This window comes from Protopterus annectens, chromosome 2.part2, assembly GCF_019279795.1.
Source record: "Protopterus annectens isolate FY-2018-M chromosome 2.part2, PAN1.0, whole genome shotgun sequence".
Classification (NCBI taxonomy): domain Eukaryota; kingdom Metazoa; phylum Chordata; order Ceratodontiformes; family Protopteridae; genus Protopterus; species Protopterus annectens.
Window position 1 is genome coordinate 32,603,713 of NC_056730.1, and position 26,616 is coordinate 32,630,328.

The 26,616-nt window shown below is 43.0% G+C and overlaps 1 protein-coding gene across 1 annotated transcript in view; it reads right to left on the minus strand.

Annotated features, from left to right (window-relative positions):
* Positions 1-26,616, minus strand: part of JMY (junction mediating and regulatory protein, p53 cofactor) — a 1,751,371-nt gene that overhangs the window by 169,394 nt on the left and 1,555,361 nt on the right. Inside the window, exon 8 of the mRNA XM_044063717.1 lies at positions 20,362-20,457. Coding sequence (XP_043919652.1) covers positions 20,362-20,457 — 96 coding nt within the window. The remainder of the gene's footprint in view (positions 1-20,361; positions 20,458-26,616) is intronic.

A 26,616-nucleotide genomic window follows, 5' to 3' on the forward strand; every position in this document is an offset into this window, starting at 1 on the left:
ACCCATCCAAGGTAGAGACATCCGCAGGTTCCATAGTTGAAGAAGAATCTCGCAGCATACCGGACTCCGAATGGGTCTCGGTAGAGGCCTGCGAATCCACTGAAGCAGGTATCAGGGGCTGCGAAGGCACCTCACTGAGTACCAGTGGATTAGCGACTAGCTTAACGGAAGCGTTGTCAGCAGCTTTGGACCTATGCGGTCTGTCTCTGTCTTTATCCTTATGTTTTTTTGGAATATCTGTAGTCGGATGGCTTACCGAAGCCATTTCAGAATACGGAGATAGAGAGCGAAAGAATTTAGTGACAAAGAGAGCCCGACGACGAATGGTTGGGGCGTTAAACAAGGCACAAAACCGACAGCGAGGTATGTCGTGGTCTGGCCCTAAACAGGTGACGCAGTAAGAATGAAAATCTCTGTGAGGTATTTGCTTTCCACAGGCAAGACAATTGTTAACTTTTTCTGACATCTGTTAGAGCAAGAAAAAAGGATCCCCAACGGGATACTTAGCTTTAGAAGACTTCAGGATTATTCAATTCGTAAACGAAAATTCAGGTAGCGGTCGACCGGCAGTTGCGAACTGCTTCTACTTTGGGGTCCTTGGCAATAAAGACTGATGTAATGGCATCAGCTGCCTGTTTTTATACCCCTGACGACCTAACGTCAGTCCTGGAGAGACAGCATCCGACGCAGAAATGCTAAGTCTCTGGTATTCAAGCTGATTGAGGGCTACCTGCAGGCAGATAACCCAAGTGTGATGACTCAAACAGTGAAATACGAAGAACATCACTCCAGTACCCTTCTACCCTTAGCTGTAGATTGATGGCCTCGGTCTACCTGGCATGCAAATAATGGGCAAACATCAAACATATGTTGGGTGTTGAGCAATGGGATCCTAATGTTTGAAGCAAAATGTGTTGGTGCCTCAAGGTGACTGGCTATCAAATTGTCTTCACCCCCACCCCTGAGGTGTGTCCTTACATCATGACAGATCTTACCACATACCAAAGTATGTACATCCAATGTGTTTGCCATTTCCAAGGACCAAAAGTACACACAGCCAGTGTGTGGGTCATTTCCATGAGCCCAGATGTGTGTGGGAGGACCTCTATGAGTCATGTCTAGTCTAGTGAATGAACATTACAAACTTGTTTGGTCTGATTTGTGAATATCCTTGGTCTTATCCAAGCATAATCTATTTTGTTTATGTGCATTCAGGAAATGCAGAATTATTTCTCCCTTATTTTATGGATTATGGTAGACAGTGTAAAGATTTAGGGCCTGATTGAGGGACAGTTCATTTGCTACTTTAGGCCTGAAGAAGGGATTAGCCCTTAAAGACACACTGTCCTTATGAAAAATAAGGGAGGGAGGGGATGCTATAAGAACCTGTAGTTTGGAGACTCGTCTAACAAAGGTAAGAGATACCAGAAGAATAGTTTTCGAAGTACAAAATTTGAGAGAGGCAGACATTCCCAGTTTGAAAGAAGGGAGTGAGTTTCTACAGAACAAGTATGAGGTCCCAAGAAGGGGAAATAGCTTTCCTAGGAGGTTTCTGATGGAGTACACCTTTTAAGAACTGTTTTACCTCTAGTCTTGCCAACAACAGTGGATCCAGAGATACATAAGCAGATATGACTGAAATGCATGCTTTAACAGATGAGTATGCTAGACCACACTGCAACAGTTCACACAGATAAGAGAGGACCATAGGGGCATTAACCTGAAGTGGGTCCTGACATTTAGACCACCACCACACAGTAAATCTTTTCCATTGTGCTATGCAAGACTTTCTTGCCTCCTGGAGAACCTTAAGCAAATCCTGAGAAAATTAGTGTTTTAAATTAATCAGAATCATATCCTCCACAATGTTAAGCTAAGGGATGACAGTTTGGGATAAAGTAGTGAGCAATTCTAGTGTGTGAGCAAGTCCACTGTGGAGGGAAGTTTCTGATAATGGCTCCTGGACACGTGGAAGAGGTGGGGGAACCACTGCTGCCTTGGCCAATAGGGATTCACCAGTAAGATATTTGGGTATTCTCTTTGGATCTTCAATAAGCTCTTGGGAAGAAAAGGAAGTGGAGGGAAGACAATCTCCCTCTGCGAGGGAAAGACATTGCATCCATTTTCCAAGCTTGAGGAGAGTAAGTCCTGGTGCAGAAGAGCAGAAATTGTCTGTTGTCAATGGGGACAAAATGACCTAGCTGTGTCACCCCCCCCACCCCACCCCCACCCCCATTTGTGGACTATGTCTTTCAGATCTCCTTGTTTAGCATCCATTTGTGGGAAGTTTTCCTTGATCTGCTTAGAAAGCCTGCCAGGATACTGTCCTGTGAGGAAATATGAAGTGCTTGGAGGGAAGAGATGTGCTTCTGTGGCCTGTTCCCATACCAAAAGAGCCAGTCTGCACAGCTGGTAAGATCTGGTGTGCTCCTGCTTGTTTATGCACCTCATGACCATTGTGTTGTCTGTGAACACTCAATGGGCCTGGTTTCCAGGAATGGAAGAAAATCTGCAAGACTTGAATTAGTGCCCTCATCTCTTTCAGACTGATGTGTTCTGATCTTAGATTTGTAGGCTACTGCCCCATAACTTTCAGGTTGCCTAACATTGTTTCTCATGCATCATCTGATACATGTGTGCTGTTCCAGTTGTGTCTGTGGCTTGAAGGGATGACCCAGGTTTAACTTTATCTGATATCCACCACAGTATTTCCTTCTTCAGGCAAGGCAGGAGGGGAACCTGTGTCCTAGGGATGAGACTGTTGAGACTAGGTGGATTTCATGTACCACTGGATCTTCCTCATATGGAGTTTGACAAAGGAGACCATGAGGATAGTTGTTGCCATGAATAACAATTCACAGGTTCATAGATTAGTACTAGGCTAACTGTCCTTGTGAGTCATTTTAAGCCTAGCCATTTATCCCATGTAAGAATCAAACTCTGTACCTTGTAGCGGTAAGGTAAACACCTCAACCATTATGCCAACCTCCCTTGCAGTACATGACTGAAGGGAAAGAAGAGAAAGGAAATAACTGGTTATTTTCTGCACTTTGCCCTGTGGAAGGACGGCCTGCATGGCTTTGGTGTCTATTCTGTAGCCCAAGAAAGCTAGGTCTTGGGTTGGTGTCATTGCTGACTTTTTCCAGACTGATTGTGAAACCCTGTACCTGATGTAAGGCCACTGTAAATTTGAGATGAGTCAACAGTACCTGCTTAGAAAGGGTCTAACATCCAAATGAGGAACTTTCTGGATTCCCTGAGTTTTGCAGTAAGCTATTACTGGGGTGATGCACTTTGTAAAGACTCTGGGGACTGCACAGAGTCCAAAAGGCAAAGCAGGAAACAGAAAGTGTGATGAACCAATAGAAAGCCTCAAAAATGTCCTGCAAGCCGGGGGAATATGAATACTGAGATAGGCATGCTTGACATCCAAAGACACCAGGAAGGCTTGAGGAAGGACAAATGGATGCAGAGTTTGCAGGGACAACATCCTGAAAGACAGAAAAAAGGTGCTGAGGATGGAGAGATCCAGAATTGGTCTCCAGCCTCCTCCTTTTCTTGTAACAAGGAATAGTCTGGAATAGAACCCTTTTCTCGTATATTGCAGAGGCACTGCTTCTATTCTGCCTTGCACTAGCAAGGTTTGAATGATGTGACAGAGCAAAGAACACTGTATTTGATTTTGTGGAGAAGGAAAGATGCCAGTGAAAGAAAGAACTTCTTTCCAGGTCATTATTTATCCCTTTTGGATAACTGAGAACATCCACTTGTCTGATGTGATGAGTAGCCAGTTATTTTTAGGAACAGGGTGAGCCTTCTGGACAGGGGAAAGGATTGACTAAAGGGTAAGGTGGGGACAGAAGGTAGTTAGTAATAAAGATCTGTCTGCAGCCCTTCATAATTTTACCTTGTTCCTGCAACTGTTTGAAAAGACTAGCAGCATCTGGACTAAATAAATGGTCATTGTTTAACTCATTAACCCCGAGTACCTTCTCATGGTGCCTGTGTGCTTAAACCTGAGCGCACCATGAGAAGATACAAATGGCAAGCCGTTACCCCCGAGTGCCTTCCACAAGTGAGAGAAACTGTACTGCAGATTTGTAGTTCACCTTAATGTAAAACACGCTGAAATTGTAACTGAATGTGTAATTTACCTTCTATAGTTACGATTCAGTATGTTTTTGCAGTAAGGTCATATTAAAGTTGTAGTCAAAAATCCGATTTCAAAGTTCTTGATAAAACAAGTGGTGGCAGCCAATCAGATTCTTGCAATCCAAGCCACCACTTACATAACACCTCCACCCCCAACCTAAATTTCTTTTGTTTTCTACAAATAAAAAGAAGGTCCAGCACCAGGTATTTCCTTGCTTTTTGCAAAGAATTGGAGATTTCACCTGCTATTGGATGTTATTTTCGGCACTCAAGGATTGCATGTATCGCACTACAAGCGGTTCCCGTTCAGCTTGGCCCCACAACTGCCTTTTTTTTTCTTCTGGTAAGCTTTTATCTTTTTTATCTTTCTTTTCCCTTCCCATGCCTGGAGTAGCTTGTAGCTTGTGGTGTTAGCATGCGTGCACTGCTTACAGAACACTTTTTAGCACAGATTCATAGCTTAAATACATTTCACCCACCACCATACTTTGCCTGCACCTCTCCAGTAAATTGTTGTGTAAATTCCGTATTTCGGCTTGCTGAGCATCCTGCTCTCAGTTTTGCCAGGTTGTAACCCACTGTGTATTATCATCACACACACAAACCTTTCCCTGCCTGTTTCCTTTGACAGTTGTTATTCCCAGTACATAACTGCAGCAGCACTGCTTTGGTTTACGTTAAATTAGCATGCAAAAATAATTTTCCACACTCAATTAAAAAAAAAAGCAGTTTCTAGAGTGAAAAAAAGTTTAAACAGTTAATAGTCACATAGGTTCATAGGTTCATACTAGGCTATCTGCCCTAGGGCATTTATAAGCCTAGCCAGAGTGTGTTTGGCTTTCACCACCCATTTTAAATTAATTTTGTTATGCCCTTTTTCGAGGTTAGTATAGGTTCATATGTTCATACGTTCATACTAGGCTATCTGCCCTAGGGCATTTATAAGCCTAGCCAGAGTGTGTTTGGCTGTTTGTAGCTTTCTCCCAATTACTCCCTTGCCATAGCTCTTTAATTCTTTGAGTCAGATGTAAATTGAGGGTCAGAAGATCCACAATCAAGAACGAAATGTAAATAATAATTTCATTATTTTATAAATCATCAGAACGTAAAGGCGCCCATGAATGTGAAACTTTAATGTGTGCCTTTACTGGATATAATGATTTGCCAGCTAGATCCGTAAGTAGACCAAGGGGAAGTGGTAGTGACCTCATATGCAAGCTGTCAAGGATTGCAGGTGCTCATCATCTGGGAGTCATGAGAAGCGTTGTGTGTGTTGATTTGACTGTAGCTGTTTGTTTACTGCTTGTTGTTGCATTTCTAGTATAGTAAACAGCTTGCTGCAATCGGGAGGTGATTTCTCAGTCAAGTTTAGATTCTTGCCAGCAAAGTAGTTCACTCTCAGCTCCCCAAAAGACGAGAAAAGCTGAAAAAGGTTGCTGTCAGTACGTGCTAGGTGCACACTATATAAGACTCGGGGAAAGACAATACGAGCGTAATGGCATTCCAGATTTATTTATTTTTAACTATTCAGTACAAAGGTGAGGTGTGAGTTGCTGGTTAAATATGAAGTGAGGGTTCTTGGGAATGCAGTACCAGGGACAAGCAGGGTAGTAGGGGTGAACAGTTAGAGAAATGACTAGCAATTAAGACTCCTGACACTAAAATGACTCAGAAGAATTGTAATTAAAAATAGGTACTGGCTGAAACTGTAAAAAAACTACGTTACAGAAACTTGAGCAAAGTGTGAAGAGAGATGCATACAATGGTGGCAATGGTAGCTGGAGTTTCACAGGGGCGCAAGGTCTTATAGGATATTTCAGGAACTTGAGCTTGCAAAGAATGTTGTTGCTAATTCAGCCAGTGTGTCAGTTCCAGTTTCTGGAATGGACCGTGCTAAGTCTATCACACTTTTTTTTTTAAATAACGAGGCTGGAATTCCTTTTAATAATATGCACTTCATTACTTTTTTTTATACAACACTAGTTTATGATTCAAAAATACTTTTTTTTTTTTTTTAAATAATACCAATGTTACAAGATCAGCAGCACTTGTTAGTGTTCCAAATGGAAACAATAGAGAAAATGCAGACAGGGCACATTACTAACACATCCCAAGCACTAAAGTCAATGAAGTCTTGAGCTGGGATCCAGAGATGCACTGTATGCTTGCAAATGGCTTGCCTTGACTGACTGCACTGTGTACTTGCCCAAACATAAATATATATGCAAAGTAAACAGGTATCACTTTTATATAGGTAGCTTGATTCCATTCTATATAAGTGAGGTAACACAGTAAATATCCAGGCAGACCATACCCCTCCATCCATGCACAAGAAACATGGATAAAGCCTAAAATAATGGGAGAGGCAATGGCCCAAAAATAGGGATAGATTTTAAAATTCCTCTTACAAACTTTGAAAGTTGCTAGAATAACAGATTTTGTTTCGGTATGCATTTTCTGAAAGATATAAAGTCTGAAATTAGCGACTTCAATCCTAAATGATTTGCCAGAAAACCACAAATTTTATAAGGAACATCAAAAATATATGGCAAAAACATGGACATTCTGAGAAAATATGTACACCAAATCCCAACCAATACAGAGGCTTTGCTGTTCGTGCTAGTAGGCAGCGAGTTACCCAGCAGGCCAGCACTAAGAGGATCATAAAGACACGGTAAACATTCAACTGAAGTGTTATGATGTGTCCACAGACATGGATAATTTTCAGATACATACAAAGCGGAGGAAAGAGCCATTCAGGAAATCAGGAAAAAGGAAAAGGCAAGAAGCGGATGAACACACGGAAGGACAACATACACAACTGTGAAGGCTGGAAGCAAGGCACCATATTTTTATGGTGACAGCATCTCTTTTTCTTCCTGCAGAAAGAAGGAAAGAGGGAGAAAAGTTATAAGGTTACAGGAAATTAAGGGAAGGAAAGAGGGTTGATTAGGGTGCAGGGAAAGACAGACACACACCCACAACAACGCAAGCAGGGCAGATGTACACACTAGAATGGGAAGACGCAAGATGGATAGAAACGAAAGAATGCAGACAACTGGTAATGAGGAAGGCAGGACAATGCGGACAGTATTGGGTATGACACATAAGGAAGGAGATGCACCAGGCTGGGGAGAGTGTGAAATTCGAGCAGCAGTGTAAAGTCTGCCTCCCTGATCCCAAGAGGCACTACTAAGCTACATCACCACCTGTTGGATTAGGGTGGTCATTGGTATGGGCTACATCCTCATCTGGTGGCCCAATGGTCAATGGCAACTGGGGGAGTGAACATGCAATAAGCTTCAGAATGCTATACATTATGGCTATCTGCCTGCCCACAGCTCTTCCCACAACAGCTAACGTCACCTGCTCAAGCCATAGCTGCTGGGCCACCTTCAGCAATGGGGTTGAGGTACATATCAGTGAGAAGTCAAACCCCCACTATGGTGAAACACTCCCAAGACTAAGTACAATCCTCAGCTACTGCCTCACTAGGGGTATACAGCAGCTGAACCACCTGCTGCTAGGCACAACTGGCATCAGACACAATGGGAAATTTGCCACCAAGTGATCCTGCCCTACTAACTGAATGGATATATATAGTCTGCCCTTATAAATACATAGGTTCATAAATAGTTACCTTGCTACTGGCATAGGTTTAGATGGGATGAAGGGCTCAATATCCAAGTGTTATACTATTTTACTGAATTACTCAGGTCTTCTCCTTACTGATGATAATGAGTCTGTTACATAACAGCTGCACAAGGTAGTACAATGAATGCCTACTCAACAGGTTATGTGCAGCAATTATCACCTGTGTCTGAGCATGCATAACCTTGCATTTCATTATCGCAGTGCGGTTACAATATAGCCCGGAGTCATTATGACTTTTCAGGCAAATCTCTCAGCAGCTGTCAGCGTTATTCACATAAAGTAGAAGTCATTATCACATTCATGAATGCACAAGCCAGACATGTTTTGTTCTCCACATGGAGTCATTGCAATCCCCCCCCGTTTCTTTCTGTCATTTGTACAATTTCAAGAAATGTAACAAATCTGCAAGACAAAATCTGGACATCCTGCGAAAATCAGGACACTTGAGAGTAATGACAGGGATAGATTTTAAATTTGTTCTTTAGAAAGTTACTTGAATAACAGGATTTGTGGTACACTGTATGAAGGATATGAATACATACGTTATTTAGTGCCTTGTGCCCTCTGATTTGCCAGAAAATCACAAATTGTTCTGATAAAGGCAGAGGTAAGGCAGACTGCTAGCATTGCATGCAATCAGAAGTCACTGCTGCTATCAGAAGTCTGAGTGGGTAGCCAGCACCAGTATGGGACACTTCAGATGCCCACGAGCTGAAGCCCCATGCCTGTCCTCGGCACCTGGATTGCAGCTGCAAACTTGGAGACTCTTCAGCTCAGTCCCATAGTGTTGCTGTCCTAGGTAAGCATGGCCTCAGGGGTGCCAATGTGATGCAATGTTTCCCTCCAGGAAAGGATACATGCAAAAAGACAAAGCCTGGGTTAGTCTTGGTCTTTTCACATGCTGTCTTGCTGTAGCTCTCCACTCAGTCTCCCTCCCTTCAGGTGTAGTAAATGTATGTAGGTCAGGGCAAGAGGGTTTACATTAGCCCCCTCTCCCCTTTCACTCCTTATGGCCATATGTATCTTATGAAAAGAATAATGCCCCTGTGGATAGGAGTGAAGATTTGGATGGTCTATCCAGGTAATGCATTATGATATACATATATATGCAGTCTTCCAATACATGTGTCAAACATCAGTAGTAATTTGTTTGCATTTTCTTTCCTTTGCAGGTTCATCCATCTTCTGACACTGACATGGCTTTACGAGCAGAACGACAAGTGAGAGTGTGGGTATGTGGCCATTCCTACATTCACTGGGCTGCCAGCCATGCCTCCGTAACTGAAAACCACTACAACTTGAGCTTCCCCACATCCAGTGTGAAGGTATACTGGACTGCAAGAAGAGGTATGCATTGGAGTGGAGTACTGCAGTTGTTGGAAGAGAAGTGTTCCATCTACCCTGAGCCCGACATCCTTGTGCTGCACATTGTAGGGAATGATGTGATCAGTCAACCACTTGGAAGGCTAAGGTTTCAAATCAGAGCAATTTTTGAACACCTGCAGTCGTGGTGGCCATGTTGTCATTTTGTGTGGTCTGACATAATTCCTCACCAGATATGGAAAAAAGCAGAGAGTCAACGGGCAGCGCACAAGGCCAAACGTTTACAGAATGGGTTCATACATGGCTTGATGCACAGGGTCAGTGGATCTACAATCTGCCATGACAGCATCACCGCAGAAGATGTTCATCTGTTCAGAAGGGATGGCATTCACCTAACTGAGGAGGGCATTGCGTTGTTCTTGACTGACCTGCTTAATGGCGTGAGGAGAGAGGACTGGTAACAAGCAGCTTGTGAGAAGAATGGAAAACACCCATGACCAAGTAGGACCAGTATGGTAAGTAAAACTCTATTATGAACTGTGTTGTGTAAAATATATTTTTCTGTGTTTGGCAAATAACTGTGGCAAGGAGCTGGTAAAGACACTGAGAAAGAACAACTGTTTCAGGAGTACTACCACGTACAATCAAATAGGTCAGTAGCCATCCTGCAATACTTCTTTTGTTACTCTTCTTTTATCATGCATGTGTATAGTTTAGATGAAAGGAAGGGCTTAGTAATACAGAACTTGATCCCTTAGGTCCACTGCTGAATGGACACATGTAAAGAGAAAAGACATAGGTATGAAAGACTGCTGACACTGAAGGAGGTCGTGAGACTGTAGTGGTATCAGCTGTCTGAGTGGGTAGCCAGCACAGGTATCGGACAGATCAGATGGCCAGGTATCGGACAGATCAGATGGCCTTGCATGCCACTGAAGTCCCATGCCTGTCCTGGGTTCATTAGTGGAGTGGCGGTCCTTACACCTTGCTTTGTCTCTTCACATATACCCATTCAGCAGTATGTTGGCTACACCAAGACTGTGTATATTTACAATGATATCTGTCTACATGGTAAAACAACTGGGTCTGAATGCTGTACACATGTAGAGATATCAAAGTTAGTTCTGGACTTAGGTTATGGCAATTATGATTTTTTCATACTTTGGTAAATAACTTTGCAAGGGAGCATCTGAATGTGCTAAGTAATACCTCACTTTGAAGACAGTATTCATAGTTCCAATATGGTATAGGAATTGTGCCTGTATGTTGTACACATGTACAGATATCAAAGTTTGTTTCAGACTTAGGTTATGGAAATTATTACTTTTTTTCATATTTTTGTAAATAACTTTGCAAGGGAACACGTCAGTGTGCCATGTAATACCTCATTTTGAAGACAGTGTTACTCCTTACAACATGGTAAAAGAACTGTGTCTGTGCACTGTACACATGTACAGGTATCACAGTTTGTTTAGTCATGTAGGATTATTAAAATTATACATTTCCAATACTTCTCATTATTATGCCCATATCTTTACAAGGGAGCATGGTGATGGCACAAATGATGCATCATTTTGAAGCTGACATTGAGATGCACTTCTACACTGATACGTAGCCTCTGTCTGTTACAGGTGATGAGATATTATGCTTTGTTTATTTATCAATTATGAGAAATATTATATTAATCATACTTCTGTGAATATCTCCATAAAGGTGCATCATACAGTAATGGTTAAGGTTTTTAAGCTCAGATTCATACAAATTAAATACAAACTGTATGGGTTTGCATGGTACATTTACAAAGATATTGTGCTTTGCTTTTCCAAAAAGGTAAAAAATATGCACAATATCAGCATTCTTTGCCAAATATTTAATAATGACTTTGATGCACACTATCAACATTTACACTGTTGGAAAGGCCAGTGTCTGCTGAACAACTTTCGCATTTACATTTTTAGTCTAGCTCTTATACTTAAAGAGTTATGAACATTTGTTTTCTGTATGGTATTAGAAACTGATTTTCTGAAAATGAGCTCAGGCTGCACTGTTGCTCCTATGGTGGAATTAAGCAGACAGCTTTTTCTGAGCTGCTCCAGAGTGAATGAGAATGAGTTAAAGGACAGTCTATGAATTCTTCCTTAATCTCTTCTGGAACGGGCTGAGAAAGCAACTGTGAAAACCTCTTTATCACAGAACCTATATCATCCGCCCTGGAGGAAGCTTCCACTGTATCACAGCTGCATTTAATGCTGTGCCTAGCTATTTGGGAAACCTAAGCTAACAAAGATAAAGCCTGCAGTTTACTGGCAGGTTTCTCTGGAGAGTACAAAGTTTAATTTAAATTGCTGAGGACAGACAATAAGTATTTAGTCATTTGAGTCTGATAATTCATAGCTCTAAAGACGAGAATGGAGGACGTATAAACCTTTTCTCCCAATTTTTCCACAGCCCTGCCATTTTTATCTAAAGGAAGAGCACTGGCATCAGGCAGTAACATAATGGGCTTGTCTACCGATATGGAAAACACAGATGGGGCCTGTTGCAGGGTTTCTGTAAACAATTTTCATATCTTGAGGTACTGTGAAAAGCCTGTCAGGTCTTTTAGGTGCTGGTGACTGGGAGTCTGGTGTAGTGGAATTAGATGCAAAGTTGCCTAAGAAAGCCTCCAGAATAGGAGGTACAGGAGCAGGGGTGCCTACTTCGAAGAGGTTATAGTATATCTGCTAAATTTCAGAAAATTGGCTTGATTCCCATTCAAAATGCTTCATCATATTAAAGTACAGTTTTGTACCTACCATAAATGTAGATGTTCGAGTGTATACCCTGCTGCAGTCATCACACTTGGGTTATCCTGTCGTCAGGCAGTCCCGCAGTCGGCCTGAATTCCAAAGTCAAGTCTTGATCCGGCGTCGGTTGCTGTCGCTTCTTCCCTGACGTCAGTGCGCCAGGGGAATATAAGAGGCATCCAACGCCATTTTCTTCAGTTTTTCTTGCCCCAGATGTCAGGTGCCCCCCCCAAAAGGTGGTCAGTAGATAGTACCAATAATAAAAGTTTAGCACAAACAAAACATCCCTCCAGCTATAAGCAAATACACCACAAAGGTTGTATCAGATTTTAAGGTATTGAAAAGGTTTCAGTTAGGTTAGAGGGGATGGAGGGAGGGTAACATGGACTGCAGCAGGGTATACACTCGAACATCGACATTTATGGTAGGTACAAAACTGTACTATGTTCATCATGTTACCCTGCTGCAGTCATCACACACGGGTTAAATCCCAAAGCTAAGGATGGGAGGTGGAGTCAAACAGGGTTAGAGGAGGCTAGAAGGCCCTGCAAAACTGCAGTGGCAAAGCCAGCTCTAGACTTAGAGTAAAGTGGTAAGTGATAGTGTTTGGTGAAGGTGTGTACTGAACTCCAAGTTGCAGCTTCCAGAATATCCTTGATTGGCACCCCACTGAGGAAGGCTGTAGATGTAGCTGCTGCCCTGGTGGAGTGGGGCCTTATGCTAGCAGGAACTGGTTTTCCATGATGGGTGTAGCAAAAACGTATGCAATGTCCTATCCATTTGGAAATGGTCTGTTTTGAGATACCCTTTCCTTGTGATGCTGTAGCATAGGATACAAAAAGCTGGTTAAATTTTCTGAAAACCTTAGTTTTATCCAAGTAGTAATGTAGTTGCCTGTGAATGTCCAAGGAGTGCAGGAGTCTTTCTCCTTTGTTCTGTGGATTTGGGAAGAAGGTGGGTAAATGGATAGTTTGATTTAGAGCCACAATGGATACCACCTTTGGCATAAAGGCGGGGTTAGCTCATAGAGAAACTCTGTCTTGATGAAAAATGAGGAAAGGATCTACTGCCATTAGTGCCTGTAGCTCTGAGACTCTTCTGGCTGAAGTAATTGCTAGCAGCAGGGCAGTCTTCCATGATATAAACTTTAAATCAGCTGAGAAAGCTGGCTCAAAAGGTGGCAGCGTAAGTTTTTCCAGAAAAAAGTTGAGGTCCCAAGTTGGTGTTGGTGCTGTCCTGGGAGGCCTAATGTTTTTGGCCCCTCTGAGGTACTGCCTTGGAAGTGGATGTGAAAATAAAGGAGGATCCATGTTGTAGTGAGCTGAAATAGCTGAGGCATGGATTTTAACAGATGAAAAAGAAAGTCCTTTGTGTAACATCTCAGTTAAATATTGTAGAATCTGAGGTATGTCCGGCTCAAGGGTATTTTGGCCTTTAGCTTGGTTCCAGGCGCAAAATCTTTTCCATTTGTCTGAGTAGGCTTTCCTGGTGCTGGGCCTCCTGGCCTCCAGAATGACATCCATAACAGCTTGTGAAAGAGGAGCTGGCTGGTTGCTTAGGTGATTTGCTATGCAGCCAAATTTAAGGTTTTGAGCTGGCTGTGTAGAATCCGACTGTCTTGCTATGTGAGCAGATGAGGAATTTGTGGTAAAATCCATGGTGGGGCGTGGGCCATGTTCCTTAGTAGTGGGTACCAGTGCTGGCGTGGCCAGTCTAGGGCAATGAGTATCATTCGGGGTCTCTCCATCCTGACTTTCAGCAGCACCTTTGTGAGAAGGGGCAATGGAGGAAAGGCATATACTGTCAGCGTTTTCCAACTGAATGAGAGTGCGTCCACTTTCCAAGCTTGATGGTGAAATGTCCTGGTGCAAAATTTTGATAGCTGATAGTTTTGGAGGTTGGCAAACAGATCTATGTCTGGGTGCCCCCATTTTTGAGTTATCATTGTGAATACTTGTGGATCCAGTTTCCACTCGTGGGGATCCATGATGTTCCTGCTTAGGTCGTCTGCCAATGTGTTCTTTTTTCCTGGCAGGAATTGAGCTTGTAATTGAACTTGGTAAGCCAGTGCTGTGTTCCACAAGGTCATTGCTTGCCTGCATAGAGGATAGGAGTGTGTACCCCCTTGCTTGTTTATGTACCACATTACTGTGGTGTTGTCTGTCTTTATTATAAGCTGTCCAGGATGTAAGATGTCCTTGAAGGCTGTCAGAGCATTCTGTACAGCTAGCATTTCTTTTTGATTGATGTGCAGATTTCTTTGATCTGCAGTCCATATGCCTTGAATGCACTGTCCTGCCATGTGTGCCCCCCAGGCATAGTCGGATGCATCTGTTGTCATAGTTTGCCTGGCTGGGGGTAAGGTGAAAGGCTGACCCTTGTTGAGGTGACATGCCTGTGACCACCATAGAAACTCCTGTTGAAGGCAGGGAATGAGAGGTATCATTGTTTCCAAGCTGTGGCTGTGCTGAGTCCATACGCTTTTCAGGTACCATTGTAATTTCCTCATATGCAGTTTTGCAAATGGTATTAGTAGTATGCAAGATGCCATGAAGCCTAAGGCCTGCAGAATTTTTCTTGCAGGGAGCTGGGCCTTTGTTGCCATTATTTTGAAGTATTGAGTTAGTTGTAGTTGTTTGTCTGGCGTCAGATAAGCCATCTGGGCCGTTGTATTCAAACTGGCACCCAGGAATGTTATATGCTGTGAGGGCACTAGGTTTGATTTATTTTCGTTTACTGTGTACCCTAGGCAACTTAGAAGGTGTTTTACAAAAGCCAGATGTTGTAACAGAATGTTCTGCTTGGATGAGGCAGTCATCCAGGTATGGGTATATTTGAATTCCTCTTTGTCTGCAGTATGCAATTACTGGTGCCAGGCATTTTGTGGAGACCCTGGGCGCAGTAGATAAGCCAAAGGGCAGTGCAGAGAATTGGTAATGGGTTGAACCTGCAATGAAACGGAGGTATTTTCTGCAATATTGTCTGACAGGGACATGCAGGTATGCCTCCTTGAGGTCCAACGTTACTAGCCAAGCTTTCTTGCCCAGCATGGGAAGAAGCTGCTGTAGTGTTAGCCTCTTGAATTTGGGTACTTGCAAGAAGGTGTTTAGAATCGAAAGGTCCAGAATGGGTCTCCAAGCATTGTCCTTTCTGGGGACTAGAAAGAGCCTTGAGTAAAATCATTGGCCTTGCTCCTGTGTAGGTACCAGTTGAATGGCTCTCATGTCCATGAGAGCTGTAATTTGTTTTTGTGCCTCTGCGCCTCTACCCATTGATTTTGTGGCAGGTTTGGCATTCCTTTTATCCTTGGCAAGGTGTGGAAATGGAATCTGTATCCTTGTGAGATAATGTCTAGGACCCATTTATCCTTTGTGATGATGCGCCAGTTGTCTGCAAAAAGTGCTAATTTTCCTCCCAAGGGAGCTGCCAAGAGAGCTTTGCTTGGCAGCTTGAGGTTTAAGTCATTGTTTTTGTCTTCTAGTAGTTTGGGACCTGTCTTCTCCTCCCTTCTGTGTTGCAGTGCCCCATTGGCGAGGTTTGTAAGGGATTTGTGCTTGACCTCTGCCCCTTGGGCGTCTGTATTTACCCCTCTGTGGTCTGTCAGAAGCTGGAAAGGACCAATTTTTTGTTGGCCAATTTCTGCTGAAGAGTGGGGGTTGTACCTGTAAGAAATCTTTGACCATCTGCATAGATTTTGCCTTATCCTCCATTTTCTTTAAAATCTCTTCTGCTTTAACTCCAAATAAAACATCCTTTAACCAAGCATGCCTACGTATGACAGACCCAGTAACAGCTGCTCTACAGGAAGCTTCCAAGGAATCAAATCCACATTGTAAAGTATGTTTGCCCACCTGTTCAGCTGCATGCAACAGATCCTGCATTTCCTTGAATTCAGACTGGTGAGGAAGCGTGCTCATTTGTTGTTTTATTTGAGACATTAGGAATTGCTGGTATTTCAGCATGTGAAATTGACAATTTAGTGCTCTCATAGCTAGAGTAGCTGAGGTGTAAACCTTCTTCCCCCACCTATCTAGTGCTCTGGAGTCCCTTTCAGAGGGTACAGGATTTATAGCCATAGAAGCCTTAGCCCCTTTGGGACCCTGGGAGATTGTCTCTGGGTCAGCAACAGGGCTTTTGTAAAGGAATTTGTGTGAGTCAGGCACTCTATAGTATCTGTCTGGTTTGGCTGGAGCAGGAGGCAGAGAATCTGGATTTAGACTAGATTCTAAGTAAACATCATCCACAATGTCTAAAACTGGAGGGATAGCAAGTGGTCTGTGCTAGGGGAGTAAAAGAAACTCTCGGAGCCTTTTCTTTGAGTCGGAGTAGTCCTGACCTTCCCAGTGGAAATGTTCCCTCACAGTATGTAAGGTTTCCCCAAAGGAATAGTCTTCAGGGGGAGAAGCTGAGGGAATGGAATCTTCAGCATCAGAATCTTCATAAGGGGGAAAGGAGTAATCCTGTTCCTCAGAGGAGCCTGAAGAAATAGACACTTGATCAGAGGAAGCATAATCCTCCTGCTGTCTAGACCTTTTGTCTGGGGGGGGGGGGTTGGGAACCCCTGATTAAAGAAATCAAATCTTCAGCCATTTTAAGCATCTGTTTCTTAGGCATGGGGCCTTGAACTGAAGACTGATGTGCAGTCTTTTTTGGTTTTAGAGGAGTCTTAAGCTTAGCATAAGATTTTATGGTGAGAGTAGTCGGTCTGAAGACACCTTCTGAAATCGAAGGTGTTTCCACAGCACCGGCTTCTCCTTCTACAAATGTCGTCGGTAGGGCCTAAAGAAAATGGCTGCGTCGGCCTAGAACTCTCTGCTTGAGAATTTGAAGCGGTCTGGGGTTGCAATTCTGCGGTCGCCAGGGGCTGCATAGGCGCCTCACTGAAAACTGTAGAACCGGGGACCAGCCCAGCCGAGGCCTCGGAGTCTGGCTTGAATCTAGGCTGCCTGTCTTTATCTTTGCATTTTTTATGCACGCCGGTAGTCGGTTGTTCCGACGGCATAGTGTAATTAAATTTCCTACCAAAGTAGTGTCGTGCGAAATCAAAGCGTCGCTTTATAGTTCGCTTATTGAACCTAGCACAAAACTGACAACCAGTGACGTTGTGGTCTGGGCCTAGGCAAGGTATACAATAAGAATGAAAGTCCTTATGAAGTATTTGCTTCCCACAAGAAATGCAATTAACTTTTTCTGACATCGGACTGAGGCAAGAAAAGGTTCCCCAACGGGGTACTTAGCTTTGAAGACTTCGGACTGAAATTCGATTTGAAAATCTCAGGAGTCGGCCGACTGGCACTTGCGAACTGCTTCTGCTTCGGGCACCGCGCGGCAAGAAAGACTGAAGAAAATGGTGTCAGATGCCTCTTATATACCCCTGGCGTACTGACGTCAGGGAAGAAGCGACAGCAACAGACGCTGGACCAAGACTTTGGAATTCAGGCTGACTCTGGACAGGATAACCCAAGTGTGATGACTGCAGCAGAGTAACACGATGAACATCAATAATTTCCCCAAATGAAGGTTCTTCAATAGGGGAGTAAGGTGAGAGGGAATCTTCATCATCCAAAGCCACTTGACCAGGTGAATGGATTTGAGATGAATAGGCCAAAGAGTGCTCATCATCTGGGTCTGATTCATTCTCTTCATCTTCACAAGAAGTGTTTAATTTTTTTTTGTTTTATTTTTCTAGGTGTGACATCCACTTTGACTTGATGCTGAGGCTCCGACCCCGGATAAGCCTTGATGTGCGATCCAGGAATTTCTTCTCTAATGAGGAAATGCAGTACATCTTTCAGTTCTTCGGAAATTATTAAGCAGGGTTCCCCCTTCTCATCATTATCAGTAGCTTCAGTTAGATGTCTGAACCTCAGATGCCATACTGGCCTTAGATGGGGTTGCTGTAGTGGAAGTCTGAAAAGGGTTTGGATGCACTACGGGTTCCTATACCTCTGAGGATACCTCTGAGCTGAATAGGCAGTCATGATATTAGTCTTGGCCTCATATACTTTTATCTAGAAGGGGCGGCGTATCAAAGAGGCAGTCATGACATCAATCTTGACCTCATATACTTTTTCTTTAGAAGAGGCGGGATATCAGGGGTATAAGGGTCTTCCATCTTTGCTTGGGCGAGGTAGTTAAGGCTCTGAGTTTCCAAGTAGGAATTAAAAGATGAAGGTCAAGTTCTTAGGGTCTTTGAAGCAAAGGACAGACAGAGCGTACAATTTCTGTAGTTGTGCTTTACACCTAGACAGAAAAAAACACTGGGAGTGGGATCCTTGTACAGAATTTGCCTAGTGCAACTGCACTTTCCCCTGCTAGCTTATATTTAACGGAGCAATATAACTGAGAAAAACAAAGGTAGGATGCCCAATGGGGGCCTTATCTGAACCAGTGAAGGCCAACAGTACCAATGACCATGCGTAAAACAGACTGACGGGTGCCGGACTTGCATTTGGACTGACAGCAAGACAGTCTGAGGATCTGCACTCGTAAGTCTGCATATGTACCCTTCCACCCATGGGCTTAGGTCATACATCAGATGCATGGCTCTAAGGAAGGTTTTGGCTTTGGTATCCTGACTAGATGTCCAGGTTATCTGGTGAGATAATCCAACAGTTTGGAATACTGCAACAGTGATCTAAGGGAGGACATCAAACTGTGTGTCTGACAGAAAAGAAATCTGAAGTGCACATTCCTAGTAGCAGCAGCAGTGACAACAAGCTATGTATCAACAGGTGATGCTAGAATACTCCTCAGCTTGGGAGGCAGAAAACTTCAGAAATGCTCACAGCAGGGGAGATCAGAAGAGGACATTATAACAGATAACCCATCACAGAGGGCCTTCAAAGAAAGACTGTTGAGTTTCAACATCAAAATCAGTGGCATCAGGAATTTAATTCTGCTAAAGTAACACTACAGCCATAGTCAGAAATATGTGCTTTCCATACCATTTAATGCCAGAAGGAAAACAGAATACACAGTTAAAAACATGAGTGGCATTACACTTATTTAGGGTTGCCACCCCTCTGTTTTTTTTCGGACTATCCGGAAATCAAACTGATGCTCCTGTAGTCCGGAAAACACTGTACAAACTCCGGTATCCTGTTTCAAAAAGGAAACAGACTATCAGAGTTTGTAAATCGGCTGATTTACTATGCTTTTTTACAGAAAAGCATAGTAAATCAGCCGAAAGCACGCAGCAGGAACGGAAAAAGAGGGCATTCCCCACCGGGTGATCTCATTGTGACATCACACAATGGGTGGGATGTGGGTGGGAGAGGGGGCGGGATGGGCGGGGTTACTGTTGACGTGGGGTGTGTGGCTTTACTCTGGTTTTAGTCACCATGAAAGGTGGCAACCCTACACTTATTTGAAAGAGTGAAAAAAGTGCTTCCAATGAACAAAAAATTGCAGCAATATGATCTGGTATGCAAGGCTGTATATAATTATGGTCAGTCTTTGTTTAGTACCAGTGTATTATGACATTTCACACTTGCTGAACGTGGTTACCTAAGCAATTCAATGTTGAGATTACTGCTGGAAATTTTTCGAGAGGCAGCAATTTCATTATGCACACAAACTCAAAAATGATGCCAAGATTAAGCAATTCAATGTCAGAATCACTACTGTCAATTTCTTATGGGATAGCCATTTCTTTACGAACACACAATCAAAAATGATAAAAAAAGCTTCATAAAACATGATCTCAGATAGTACACAGCTACTTCATTGGCAAAGTTCAACTAAGCAACATTTACACTGGAGGAAAACATGGGATAACACTCCTTTTCTTGAGTGAACATTAAGTGGTTACAGGATGCCCTCTGTAGTTACAGCAGCAGCTATCAGTCCTCCACTAAAACTTGCAGTGTGAAGCAAAAGGTTGCCTCACAACCATGAGTGGCAGATATGCCATATGCCATATCCTGGTACCCATGCAATTTACCATGGAGCCACTGGTAGACACATGAAAAGTAGGAGGATGAAGAAAACTGAAAGCTTCCAGAGTAAATCATTTGTACCATTAGCCAGAAAGAATAAGAAGTAATTAAACAGTATTAATGTATGGTGCAATGGGTGTAGTGGTTAGCGCTGTCACGTCACAGCAAGAGGTTCTCCAGTTCAAACCTCGGCTGGGGTACCTTCTGTGTGGAGTCTGCATGCCCTCCCTGCATTCTTATGGGTTTCCTCCGGGTGCTCCGGTTTCCTTCCACATTCCAAAGACATGCAGTAGGTGGATTGGACACTCTAAATTGGCCTTAGGTGTGTGTGTATGCGAGTGTCTGGTGCACTCTCTGAGGAGGGTTGGGCCACGGGCTAGCAACCCAATCCCATAAAATCCGTACCTGCTACAGAAAGAAGTGCTGAAAGGCACTCGTTGCCCAGTGTGCTAAATGCACAGCAGCGAATCCAGGATCCATGAAACAGTATTAATAACCTCACTCACTTGTTTAAATGTACGGAGTCGATCCAGTGTCTTCTGTCTCTCCTGGCTGACCCATTTGCTTTTCCTTTCTTCGTCTTCCTTTACCTGTTCTCGTTTCTATGGAAAATGAAGCACTGAATATTAAACAGTACAAAAGGGTACATGCAGGACATTTCACTTTTTCAGCATATCAGTTTGCTTTTCTAGACTATTTTCTGGATATTGAAAATAATGCATGTTGAACATCGTAATCCAGTTTACTGAGACAAATACATAAGCTCCAGTTATAAAATGCATCCAGGATACCAAGGCTTTGTTTTCACAATAACAATCCCTGAACTGTGGCTTCTGTGCACAACTGACAAACCCAGCAATTATATTGATATATATTCCAATGAATCAACAGTCTCAAGCTTGGACAGAATATTCACAGTATCCGAGCATACCCAAAGAAAGAATTTTTGGAACTCCTTTTACCACAAGCAATTCTCTTTGTACATAACTAAAACTTTAAACACAAGTGATGCATTACATAATCCCACAGGCATACAACTCAGCTGAAAAACATTTTATATGTAATCTAACTAACTACATACACATCTCTAGAAAGACATTTGCAAACCTCCTTTAATCATGGTGTCATGTGAAATATGTATATATATTCTGAATGTGTCAGGCATCCCTTAGCATATATCCAAAGTAATATTACTGTAAATATATTTTACATTTGAGACTGCATAATTATATGTCACTTCAACAGTTTTATTGATCAAGTTGAATGTTCCACATGAACCTGGCTTGTGGCTAAAAAGGGTCAATAAACCAGCCCAATTACCCGGTTATCAAATCCTAAATAAATGAATAAATATCTAAAAAAACAAATAAATGTTTCAACACATTAGCTCAAGAATACATAACAACAAATGGTTCTTTACTAATGCAATCATCCTAACAAGCCAGCCTCCACTAAATAAAGACAGTGCCTCAATGTTAACTCACCTCATTAGCATGCCATAAGAAGAAGATTCATAACGGTATCTAAACTCTCACCTGGTGACTGAATTTATGTAGCAGTACTGCAGTACAGTCAGTGGTGGGAGGGTGCTGCAATGTACAGCTGCCATCACCCAAATGAGATGTCAAGCTTAAGTCACATCTAGCATGAGCTGGTGAAAGCTTAGGTAGGTGCTAAAGATGCACTGGCACTTATTTTCCCTTTGCTCCTTACAGTAGCTATAACTTTAGGATGCTTTTGAATTTAATGTCCCCTTCACATAGTTCTATACTGGAACTGCTTTCAAACACGCCACTTGTATATCATTTTGTTTTCTGTTAAATTCTTAGAATATTAATTTTCAACTCAATCTATTCCAAAAGTACTTTAAACAGGTATCTCTTCTTGCAGAAGGTTCTTAATAAATTATATTAAATGATTCATAAAAAATAATAACACCACACATTTGCTAACCAGGTAGGCCCAACAGACATAAAAATCCCTTTTTTAGGGGTAACCCAGGAATAATGTCGGCTAAGTAACTTGCTCAAGGTCACATAGTAGACAAAGGAGAGCTGAGGGACTCAAACCCTGTATTAAAAGGAAAGTACAGTTGTGTACACTTAGCATAAATGTAGATGTTCAAGTGTATTCACTGTTGCAGTCATCACACTTGGGTTATCTGTTTGCAGGTAGCCTCAGTTGGCTCGAACACCAGAGACTTAGTATTTCTGCATCGGATGCTGTCACTTTTTCCATGACGTCAGGTTGTCAGGGGTATAAGCCTGCACCATTACATCAGTTTTTCTTGCCCCAAATGTCAGGAGCCCCCAAATAGGGAGCTAGTATATGGTGGGGAAAACACCACCAGTAAAAAGTAAATATGAATACCATTAGGAATAGCCATAGTGAAGAGAGATAAAGAGAGAGAGAGAAAACCAGGGGGCTGGACGGAGGGAAACAGTGAAGACATCGAACATCTACATTTATGATAAGTGTACACAACTGTACTATGTTCTTCGTGTTTCACTGTTGCAGTCATCACACTTGGGTTGATTCCCAAAGCTGAGGGCGGGTGGAGGCAGTCAAGAAGAGTTAGGGCTGGCTAGTAGGCCTTGAAAGACTGCTGTAGCAAATCCTGCCCTGGATCTGGAAAAGATAGGCAAGTGGTAATGCTTGGTGAAGGTGTGTACAGAAAGTACAGTTGTGTACACTTACCATAAATGTAGATGTTCGAGTGTATTCACTGTTGCAGTCATCACATTTGGGTTATCTGCTTGCAGTAGCCCTCAGTTGGCCTGATTATCAAAGTCTTAGGTCCTGTGTTGGCTGCTGTTTCATCTTCCATGACGTCCGGTAGTCAGGAGTATAAAGCATGCAGCCGATGCCATTACATCAGTTTTTCTTGCCCCAGATGTCAGGTGCCCCCATAATGGGAAGCAATTATATACAAGGTTACACCCTCCAACAAAAAAGCAAATACACCAAAAAGCTTTAAACATAGTACAACAAGAATAGAGGTATAGTCAATAGAAGTCAGGGGGCTGGAGGGAGGGTAACCAGGACTGCAACAGTGAATACACTCGAACATCTACATTTATGGTAACTATACACAACTGTACTATGTTCTTCATGTTTCACTGTTGCAGTCATCACATTTGGGTAGATTCCCAAAGCTAAGAATGGGAGGAGGTAATTAGATAGCATTAGGACCAGCTATAAGGCCCTGCAATACTGCAGTGGCAAAGCCAGCTTTGGATTTAGAAAAAATTGGCAAGTGGTAATGCTTGGTGAAGGTATGTACAGAAAGTACAGATGTGTACACTTACATAAATGTAGATGTTCGAGTGTATTCACTGTTGCAGTCATTACGTTTAGGTAATCTGCTGGCAAGTTGCCCTCAGTCGGCCTGATTAACAAAGTCTTGGGCCTGCATCGATTGCTGTCCCTTCTTCCATGATGTCAGGTTGTCAGGGGTATAAAACATGCAGCCAACGCCATTACATCAGTTTTTCTTGCCCAAGATGTCAGGTGCCCCCCAAATGGGGAGCAAAATATATATATATATGAATTTAAAACACAAAAATATGCCTCCAAACAAAAGCAAATACACCAAAAAGGCTTTTAAGTGTAGTAAAAGAAAGTAGATGCATAGTAAGAGAAAGAACAGGGGGCTGGAGGGTGGGTAACCAGGACTGCAACAGTGAATACACTCGAACATCTACATTTATGGTAAGTGTACACAACTGTACTATGTTCTTTGTGTTTCACTGTTGCAGTCATTACATTTGGGTACATTCCCAAAGCTATGGTTGGGAGGATGGATGTATACAGCATTAGGACCGGCTATATGGCCCTGCAAAACAGCAGTGGCAAAGCCAGCTCTGGATTTAGAGAAAATTGGTAAATGATAAAGTTTGGTGAAAGTATGAACTGAACTCCAGGTATCAGCTTCTAGGATACCATTGGTAGGAACACCTCTGAGAAAGGCTGTAGAAGTAGATGCAGTCCTGGTGGAATGGGATCTGATCCCCTGGGGGATAGGTTTTCAATGGTGCTTATAGCAGAACCGAATACAATGGCTTATCCATTTGGAAATGGTTTGTTTTGAAATAGCCTTTCCCTCAGCCCCTGCAGCAAATGCTACCAGCAGTTGTTTGGACTTTCTTCGAGATTTAGTCCTGTCCAAGTAAAATCTAAGTTGTCTGTGTACATCCAATTAATGCAGAATCCGCTCCCCCTTGTTCTGTGGATTGGGAAAGAAAGCTGGCAAATGAATGGACTGATTAAGAGTCACACTGGATACCACCTTGGGCATGAAGGATGGGTTGGTCCTGAGTGACACCCTGTCCGCATGAAAAATGATGAAAGGCTCCACTGCCATAAGGGCCTGTAATTCAGTAATCCTTCTAGCTGAGGTGATTGCTAAAAGGAAGGCTGTTTTCCAGGAAAGAAATTTTAAATCTGCAGTAGCAGCTGGCTCAAAAGGAGGGAGAGTGAGTTTCTCCAATACAAAGTTAAGGTCCCAGGAAGGGGTTGGAGCTCTCCTGGGTGGTCTCAAGTTTTTGGCCCCTCTGAGGTACTGCTTTAGCAGAGGGTGAGAGAAGAGGGGAGGTTCTGTGTTGTAATGAGCTGAAATAGCTGAGGCATGGATTTTTATGGAAGAGAAAGACAGGCCCTTGTGAAGCATCTCAGTTAAGTATTGCAAAATCTGAGGTAAATTGGGCACTGCTGTGCTTATTCCTTGAGATTGATTCCAGGCATAGGTTCATAGGTAGGTACTAGGCTATCGGCCCTGGGGTCTATACAAGCCCAGCCAAAAAGGTACCCTGGCTTTTGCCACCCAAGAAAATAATTTTCCTGTGCCACTGTCGAGCAGAGCCACAGAGGTGATCCCTGGGGTGAATTTCCTATTTCCCATCCAATCATCAAGATTTTTCTTGAAGAGTGCTAATGAGGAGCTTTGTTTGATATAGATAGGTAGTTTATTCCAGAGTATGGAAAGTCTCTGGGACAGGAATCTATCCCTCCAGCATGTTCTGTTTATTGTGGTGACAAAGTTTTGGTCCCTAGAGCGTGTAGATTGGAGGGATTGGGATTTCTTTAAGTGGACCATGTCCAATAGCTCTGGGTTTGACATAGCTTTGTATGTTAGGCAGAGATCACCTCTGTGTAGGTGATATGCGACGGAGTAAAGCTGGAGTTTTTTGAGATGGTCTGCGTAGGGCATCTGTTTGAGGCCGGTAATCCTCTTTGAGCATTTGAGCATAGGGCATCTGTTTGAGGCACAGAATCTTTTCCATTTTCCAGCACAAGATTTTCTAGTACTAGGTCTTCTCACTTCCAAAATGACATCCATCACAGGTTTGCTGAGCGATGCTAAGGGGGGATTTAAATGATCAGCCAAGCTGCAAGATTCAAAGTTTGGAGCTGAGGGTGCAGAATTTCGTTGTTCTGCTGAGACAGTAAGGAAGGTGTCTGAGGCAGGTGCCATGGAGAAATTTGTGACAGACTGCGTAGGAGTGGGTACCAGTGTTGGCAAGGCCAGTCTGGAGCAATCAAAATCATTTTTGGTTTGTCCTGTTTGACTTTTAGTAGAACCTTGGAGAGTAGAGGCAGAGGGGGAAAGGCATAGAGTGACAGGTTTTCCCAGCTGAAGGACAGAGCATCCACTTTCTAGGCTTTTTTGTGAGGAGTGCTTGTGCAAAATTTGTCCAACTGGTTGTTCTGGGGTGAGGCAAAAAGATCTATGTCTGGGCTCCCCCATTTGCGTGTCAACATGTTGAAAATCCGTGGTTCCAGTTTCCATTTGTGTGGGTCCATGGGATTTCTGCTTAGTTTGTCTGCCAAAATATTCAGCTTTCCTGGCAGGAATTGAGCTTGTAGTTGTACTTGATAGTTCAAGGCCGTGTTCCACAATGCCATGGCTAGTCTGCAGAGGGGGTAAGAATGTGTACCCCCCCTGCTTGTTTATGTACCACATAACTGTGTTGTCCGTCTTTACCATTAGTTGTCCTGGATGAAGGTAGTCCTTGAAGGCTGTCAGTGCATTCTGTACAGCTAGCATTTCTTTTTGATTGATATGAAGGTGCATTTGATTTGGGCTCCATTTGCCCTGAATGCACTTTCCTGTCAGATGAGGCCCCCATGCACAGTCTGATGCGTCTGTAGTTAGGGTTTGGGTGGCAGGGGGTGGTGTGAATGGCAGTCTCTTGTTTTGGTGGCAGGCCTCTGCCCACCATAGGAACTCTAGCTGCAGGCAAGGAATGATAGGAATCATTGTTTCCAGACTGTGACAATGTTGACTCCATAAACTTTTTAAGTACCACTGAAGTTTCCTCATATGCAGTCTTGCATATGGAATTAGAAGAATGCAGGAGGCCATGAACCCCAAGGCTTGCAGTACTTGTCTTGCAGATAGCAGGGTTTTTGTGGCTACCTGTTAGAAGTCACCAAATGAAGTTGCTTTTCTGGCGTAAGGAAAGCCATCTGGGCAGTTGTATTCAAGCTTGCACCCAGGAATGTAATTTTTTGAGAGGGTACCAGATATGATTTCTTTTCGTTTATAGTGTACCCTAGGCATATTAGAACCTTTTTTTGCAAACGCCAGATGTTTTAGAAGAATGGCCTTGTTTTCTGCCTGAATTAGACAGTCGTCCAGGTATAGATATATTTGAATATTTCTTTGCCTGCAAAATGCAATTACTGCAGCCAGGCACTTTGTAAAGACCCTGGGCGCAGTAGATAAGCCAAACGGCAGTGCAGAGAATTGATAATGCAAA